The 8,501-nt window shown below is 43.5% G+C and overlaps 1 protein-coding gene across 1 annotated transcript; it reads left to right on the forward strand.

Moving 5' to 3' along the window:
• The first annotated feature begins 1,270 nt into the window (after positions 1-1,270).
• LOC138883620 (uncharacterized) lies at positions 1,271-1,735 on the forward strand. Its single transcript, XM_070164315.1, has one exon. The coding sequence runs from the start codon at positions 1,271-1,273 to the stop codon at positions 1,733-1,735; it is 465 nt and encodes a 154-aa protein (XP_070020416.1).
• Positions 1,736-8,501: the final 6,766 nt, after the last annotated feature.

Here is an 8,501-nt window from a genome sequence, read left to right on the forward strand (position 1 = left end):
AGGTTGGGGTAGAGGCTGAGGACGCGTACGTGGTGCAGCCAGAGCACCCGCACAAGCTACCATTGAGGTGCCACCAACAGTTCTAGCCGGAGTCCAGGCACCTGATACGCCTACTGCTACTACTACTCCAGCTGTCCAGGAGACTCTTGCACAGTTCATGAGTATGTACACCACTATGGCTCAGGCAAGGTTGTTTCCCCTTGCTGTAACCATATCTCAGGTCGGGGGAGGAACACAAACTCTCACCGCCCGCACTCCTGAGAAGTGAGTGCATGTTGACCAGGTCCCAAAGATTATTCCTTTATAGCTTGCAGTCCCAGATCAGCCCGAGGGCAAGGCAGCGGCTTCCGAGAATGAGCAGCTGAGGCTTGAGAGGTTCAAGAAGTACAAGCCTCATGTATTCAGTGGTCTAGCATCAGATAATGGTGTGGGATTTCTAGATGAGTGCTACCGTATCCTCCATACCATGGGTATATCTAGATCGAGCGGGGTTTTTTCCACTAGCTTCCAGCTTCTAGGAGCCGCCTATGAGTAGTGGCGTACCTATGAGTTAGACAGACCGGATGAGCTAACTTCCCTGACTTGGACTCAGTTTTCAGATATGTTCCTGAGAGAGTATGTTCCTCAGAGCCTCAGGGATGCATGGCGCATAGAGTTTGAGCGTTTGCGCCAGGGTACTATGGCTGTCTTGGAGTATGTTGTCTGTTACACTATCTTGGCTAGACATGCCCCAGCCTTGGTTTCTACTATTTGCGAGAGGGTTCACCGGTTTAATGAAGGGCTTATTCCCAGCATCAGGTCTAGCATGGCTCGTGAGTAGGAGATGGATATTTCTTATCAACAGGTGGTGAGCATTGCTTGGAGGATAGAGGGTATGCATGTTCGGGACAGAGAGGAGAGGGAGGCCAAGAGGTCTTGAGAGTCGAGCTATTATTCTGGTGCCCATGCTCTAACTGTAGTTCTTCAAGGTAGGGGTTATATGAGTCACCTCGTTCATTGAGTTCTTCCAGCAGCTAGTGGTATGCCAGCTCCTCCTAGGCCCCAAGAACCTTATTATGCACCTCTAGTATCTAGTGCGCTTCCTGCGCGGGGAGCTTTCAGAGGTCAGTCCAGCAGACCTAACCCAAGCTAGTCATAGCTGCCACGTCCTTCCAAAGCTTGTTTTGAGTGTGGTGACACACACCATATGGTGAGGGATTGCCCTATACTTGGGAGGAGTGCACCTCCATAGACTTCTTAGCCATAGCGTGCCTTGCAGAGTTCTCAGGCTATGGTTACAGCTCCAGTTGCTACCCCACCTGCTCAGCCAGCTAAAGGTGGATGTCAGGGAGGTAGAGGTCATCCTAGAGGGGGAGGCCAGGCCAGATATTATGCCCTTCTTGCCCGTACCGAGGCTATCGCCTCTAATTCTATCATCACATATATTGTCTTGGTTTGTCGTAGAGATGCATCAATTTTATTCGATTCAGGCTCCATCTATTCTTATGTGTCTTCTTATTTTGCCCCGCATTTGGGTGTATCTCATGATTCTTTGAGTTCCTATGTTTATATTTCTACTCCTGTAGAAGATTCTATTATTGTGGATCGCGTTTATCAATCGTGTGTGTTTGCTCTTAGTGGTTTTGAGGCCAGAGCCATTTTATTATTGCTCAGCATGGTAGATTTTGATGTTACCTTGGGCATGGATTGGTTGTCGCCCCATTATGCTATTGCTAATTGTCAGCCAAAACCGTGATACTGGCTATGCCAAGTATACCGCAAGTAGAGTAGAAGGGTACCTTATATCATACTCCTAGTAGAGTTGTTTCATTCCTTAAGGCTCAGAGTATGGTTGAGAAGGGGTGTGACGCGTATCTAGCTTATGTGAGAGATGTCTGTATTGATACCCCTATAGTTGATTCAGTCCCAATAGTACATGGTTTTTCTGATGTGTTTCCAGCTGATCTTACGGGCATGCCACTCGATAGAGATATTGATTTTGGCATTGATCTATTGCCGGGCACTCAGCCTATTTCTATTCCTCTATATCGTATGGCCCCTCCTGAGTCGAAGGAGTTGAAGGATCAGTTACAGTAATTGCTTAATAATGGTTTTATTTGGCCTAGTGTATCACCTCGGGGTGCTCCTGTCTTGTTTGTGAAGAAAAAGGATAGTTCTATGCGTATGTGCATTGATTATCGCCAGTTGAACAAAGTTACAATGAAGAACCTTTATCCTTTTCCTTGTATTGGTGATTTTTTTAACAAACTACAAGGTGCACGAGTGTTTTCTAAGATTGACTTGCGTTCAGGTTACCATCAATTAAGATTCGGGAGCCAGATATCTCTAAGATCACTTTCAGGACTCATTGTGGTCATTATGAGTTCCTTATTTCTCATTTGGGCTGACCAATGCCCCAACAACCTTCATGCATTTGATACACAGTGTGTTCCGGCCATATCTTGACTCGTTCATCATTATCTTTATTGATGATATTCTGGTATACTCCCGGAGTCAGGAAGATCATGAGAAGCACCTGAGGACAGTGCTTCAGACTTTGAGGGAAAAGAAGTTATATGCAAAGTTATTGAAATATGAGTTTTGGTTGGATTCTGTGGAATTCTTAGGCCACGTGGTGTCGAGTGAGCGTATTCAGGTGGATCCGAAGAAAGTGGAGGCAGTGTAGAATTGGTCTAGACCGTCCTCAGCTACAGAGATCCACAGTTTTCTTGGATTGGCAGGTTATTACTGTCGATTTGTTGAGGGGTTTTCATCTATTGTAGCCCCTATGATCAGGTTGACCTAGAAGGGTGCTCCGTTCTAGTGGATGGAAGAGTGTGAGACGAGCTTTCAGACGCTCAAGACAGCTTTGACTACAGCCCCAATTTTGATATTGCCTACAGGTTTGGGGTCTTATACTGTCTATTGTGATGCCTCGAGGATTGTCCTTGGAGCATTATTGATGCAGGACGGTAGGGTGATTGCCTACTCATCCAGACAGTTGAAGGTACATGAGAAGAATTATCTTGTCCATGATTTCGAGTTAGCTGCTATTGTTCACGCCTTGAAGATCTGGCGTCATTATTTGTACGGTGTGCCTTGTGAGATTTATACTGATCACTGGAGTTTGTAGCATCTTTTCAAGCAGAAGGATCTTAATTTGCAGAGGAGATGGTTAGAGCTGCTGAAGGACTATAATATCACTATTTTGTATCACCCGAGCAAGGACAATATGGTGGTTGATGCTTTGAGCTATCGGGCAGAGAGTTTGGGGAGTTTGGCTTACTTACCAGTAGCGGAGAGGCCCATGGTGATGAATGTTCAGGCCTTAGCCAGCCAGTTTGTGAGATTGGATCTTTCAAAGCCAAGTTGGGTTCTAGCTTGCATGGCTTCTCGCTCTTCCTTGTTTGATCATATCTGGGAGTGTCAATTTGATGACCCTCATTTGCTTGTCCTCAAGGACAAGGTTCTGCATGGAGATGCCAGATATGTGACTATTGGTGATGACAGGGTATTGAAGATGCAGGGTCAGGTATGTGCACCCAATGTTGATAGGCTTCGGGAGTTGATTTTAGAAGAGGCCCATAGTTTACGGTATTTCATTCATCCGGGTGCCGAGAAGATGAACCAGGATTTGAGGCAGCACTATTGGTGGATGCGGATGACGAAAGACATAGTTGGGTTTGTAGCTCGGTGCCTCAATTGTCAGTAGCTGAAGTATGAGCATCAAAGACCGGGTGGGCTGCTTCTACAGATAGAGATTCCGGAGTGGAAGTGGGAGCGGATCACCATGGACTTCATAGTTGGGCTCCCATAGACTTTGAGAAAGTTCGATGCCATTTGGGTGATTGTGGATCGGCTGACCAAGTCCGCGCACTTCATTCCTGTGTGTACTTAAATCCAGGAGATTGTTCGTATGCATGGTATTACGGTTTCCGTCATTTCAGATAGAGGTACTCAGTTCACATCACGGTTCTGGAGGGTCATACAGCATGAGTTGGGTACTTGGGTGGAGTTGAGTACAACATTTCACCCTCAGACAGACGGACAATCTGAACGTACTATTCAGATTCATGAGGATATTCTCCATGCGTGTGTGATTGAGTTTGGAGGGTCTTGGGATCAATTCTTGCCATTGGCAGAGTTTGCCTACAACAACAACTATCAGTCCAGCATTCAGATGGTACCATAGGAGGCTTTATATGGTAGGCGGTGTAGATCCTCGGTGGGTTTGTTTGAGCCGGGTGAGGCTAGATTATTGGGCACAGACTTGGTTCAGGATGCTTTGGATAAGGTTAAGATGATTCAGGATAGACTCCGTACAACCCAGCCAAGACAGAAGAGTTACGCAAACCAGAAGGTTCGTGATGTTTCCTATATGGTTGGAGAGCAGGTTTTGCTTCAGGTTTCGCCTATGAAGGGCGTTATGAGATTTGGAAAGAAACGGTAGTTGAGTCCGAGGTTTATTGGTAATTTTGAGATATTGAGATGTGTTGGAGAGGTTGCTTATGAGCTTGCCTTATCTCCCAGCTTTGTAGGAGGTTATCTGGTATTTCATGTTTCAATGCTCCGGAAGTATCACGGCAATTCGTCGCACGTGCTGGATTTCAGTTCAGTCTAGTTGTACAAGGATCTATCTTATGTTGAGGAGCCATTGGCGATATTGGACAGGTAGGTTTAAAAGCTGAGATCAAAGAACATTGCATCAGTGAAGGTTCAGTGGCAGGATCAGCTGGTCGAAGAGGCGACCTGGGAGACCGAGCAGGATATGCGCAGCCGTTACCCTCATCTTTTCACTACTTCAGGTATGTATCTATGCTCGTTCAAGGATGAACAAATATTTAAGTTTAGGAGGATGTAAAGACCCGACCAGTCATTTTAAGAATTAACGCCCCGATCCCCTATTAACAGCTTTCCCCGTGACTATTTTTGCTATTTTGATTTGCCGAGAGGTTTGGTTTTGAGTTTCGAAGTGTTTTGGGATACTTAGTCCCTAAAAGAGAACTTAAGTTTTAAAATTTGGACCGTAGTTGGAGCAATGTGAAGAAGTCCTCGGAATGGAATTTTGTCGGTTCCATTAGCTTTGTTGGGTGATTTCAGGCTTAAGGCCGTGTTCGGATTGTGTTTTGGAGGTCCGTAGCTTATTTAGGCTTGAAATGCCGAAAGTTGAATTTTTGAAGTTTCCGGCTAGATAGTAAGATTTTGATATCGGGGTCAGAAGGGAATTCTAAAAGTTGGAGTAGCTCCATAGTGTTTAATGTGACGTGCTTGCAAAATTTGAGGTCATTCGGACGAGGTTTGATAGACTTTTTGATCGAAAGGGGAATTTCAGACTTTTTGGAGTTCTTAGGCTTGAATCCGATGTTAATTTGGTGTTTTGATGTTGATTTGAGCATTCCGAAGGTTAGAACAGGTTTGAATGATGTTTTAAGATTGGTTGGCATGTTTGGTTGAGGTCCCGAGGGCCTCGGGTGTGTTTCGGATGCTCAACGGGTTATTTTTTGACTTAGAGAATTGCAGAAAATTGCAGCAGGTCAGTTCTGCTTTCCTTCTTGGCGTTCGCGAGTGGGGTCTCGCGTTCGTGAAGAGGAGCTGGGACTGGTGGAAGTTTAATGCTCCCCATTCGCGAAGCTGTGAGGTCTTATACCTACGCGTTCGCGAAGATGGTCCCGTGTTTGCATAGGTGGGGGAAGATGATCACCGCGCTCACGACATGGGACATCGTGTTCGCAAAGAAGGATTTACTTGGGCAAGATTTCAAAACTAGAGCTTGAGAGCTCGGATTTGAGCGAGATTTTGAGGGATTTTCAGAGATATCGATTGGGTAATGATTCTTATCTCCTTTTTGCTTATAACCCATTAATCTAAACATGAATTCATCATCTAATTTCAGATTTGGGGAGAGAACTTGGGGGGAAATTTGGAAAAGTTCTTAGACCTAATTTTTGAGTTTTGATTAGGGATTTGACATCAGATTTGGATAATTTTGGTATGGTTAGACTCGTGAGTGAATGAGGGTTCATAATCCGTAACTTATATCTGATTCCGAGACGTTGGCCCAGGGAGAATTTTTGTCATTTTTGCTAATTTCGCATATTAGCTTAGAATTAATTAGTGGAATCAGTTACTTGAAGTTATATTTACATTATGCAATTGATTTGAATAGTTTTGGGGCATTTGGAGTCGAGTACTCGTGGCAAGTGCGTGGTTTCAGATTGATTTTGAGCCGGTACGAAGTAAGTGGCTTGCTTAACCTTGTGTGGGGGAACTCCCCTTAGGATTTGGTATTGTTGATATTTGAAATGCCTTGTACGTCAGGTGACGAGTGCGTACTTGTGCTAATTGTTGCAAATCTTGTTTTCATTAAGTAACTTTAATTGTGTTTCCTATCCTGCTTATACTACTTACAATTTAAGCCTGATGTTAGCTTAGGGAAGCATGTCTAATTGACTTAATTGCTTTACTTGCTCAAATTGCCTTATTTGGATTATGTGTGTCATGCAAGGTTATAAATACCTATTTTAGCTTGGTATGAAATTTGAATTGAATTGAGTATTCCTTGTGTTGCTGCTGTGTGTTTACTTCGGGACTACGGGATGGTATCCCGAGAGATCCCTATGCCTGGTTACTTTGGGTCTACGGATTTGTATTCCGGGAGATCCCCTGCATATATATTGATTTGGACTGTAATGCGGGATACCAAGAGATCCCCAGAACGTATATTGAGGAAACTAAGAGATCTTCGGGATACCAAGAGATTCCCAGCATATATATTGAGGATATTAAGAGATCTTCGGGATATTGAGAGATCCCCAGCACGTATATTGAGAGTACTAAGAGATGTTTGGGATACCGAGAGATCCCCAGCACACATATTAAGGATACTAAGAGATCCACGGGATACTAAGAGATCCCCGGTTGTTATCTTTGTGTTGAGTTGTATTCCTTCTGTGGTTATTTTCTCTCTGTTATAGTCATTGTTATTCTTATTATCCTGCGTTACTTTATACTATTAGCATTTAATTATATTGTCGTATTCTATATTGTTTTACGTCGTTTTTTAGCTATAATCAGTAGGTCCCTGACCTTCCTCGTCATTACTTGATTGAGGTTAGGCTTGGCACTTACTGAGTACCGTTGTGGTGTACTCATGCCCTTTCTTTGCATGTTTTTCATGTGCAGATCCGGCTACTTCGACTCAGCCCTACTACCCTTGTGGCGAGGCGATTCTCCAGAGACTTCGAGGTATATCTGCCGCGTCCGCAGACCGGTGAGTCCCTTCCCATTTCTCTCTCATAGTATTAGCCCTTCTGTATTTACTTTTGTTTAGAAATTCTGGAGTTAGACACTTGTAGATATTCAACAGCTTGTGATTTCATGATATTCCGGGTTTTGGGAATTGTTTAGTTTTTGAGATCTTGTATTGGTATATGCCGAGCGGCATCTTAAACACGTCTATATTTGTTTATCTTCAGTGTTTATTAGTTTTCCGCATTTTGGTTCTTTTCCGCAATTGTTAGGCTTACCTAGTCATAGAGACTAGATGTCGTCACGACAGTTCATGGAGGGCGAACTTGGGTCGTGACACTTGAATGCATCAAACAATGCAAGAGAAAATAATTTCAATTAACAAAACTATGATTCTTATATAATTTGTAAAAAGTCAACAAAAGTCAATTCCCTGGGCCAGCACCTCGGAACCCGATAAAATTTACAAAAACCGAACACCCATTCCGCTACGAGTTCAACCATACAAAATTATCAAATTCCGATAACATTTGGTCCTTCAAATCATCATTTTATATTTTTTAAGGGCTTTACAAATTTTTCCCAAATTCCATCCCAAATCAAGAATCAAATGATGAATTCAATGATAGATTCATGTTTTTTAGCCAAATCTGAGTTAGAATCACTTACCCCGATGAATTTCTTAAAAAACATTCAAAAAATCGCCAAGTCCCGAGCTCTCTAGGTCAAAATATGAAATAAAATCCTAAATCACGTATTTATAGTGCACCTCCTGGATTTCCCTCACCACTGACCGCGGAAAATCACCGCTGCATCGGTCACCCCTCCGTGGTAACAAAAAAAGTAGCGTGGTCCACGCTTCTGGTGGCTGTACAGACATGCCTTAGTATTTTGGCCATAACTTTCTCTAAAATTGTCCAAATTATTATTTCTTTACCTTTCTAGAAACTATATGGTGAGTTTGTTGGTCATTGCGTTCAGATGAGGACCATTGCGTTCACGTAGAAGGATTTAGTGTGGCAGTGGGTGATGGAATTTGCTCTATGTGATCACATAGAGCTGGTTTCGATCGCGTTTCTTTGAGGGAGTTATCTTATGCGATCGCGTAGGGAGTTCTGCGATCGCAATTAAGGATTATCTGGGCAGAATATAAAATTTCAAAGTCGCGGGTTTATCCATTTTTATCAAAACTTAAGCTTGGGAGCTCGGATTTGAGCAATGTTTTGAGGTATTTTCAGAGATATCGATTGGATAACGATTCTTAACACCTTTTT

Source organism: Nicotiana sylvestris, chromosome 12 (genome assembly GCF_000393655.2).
Source record: "Nicotiana sylvestris chromosome 12, ASM39365v2, whole genome shotgun sequence".
Lineage (NCBI taxonomy): Eukaryota > Viridiplantae > Streptophyta > Magnoliopsida > Solanales > Solanaceae > Nicotiana > Nicotiana sylvestris.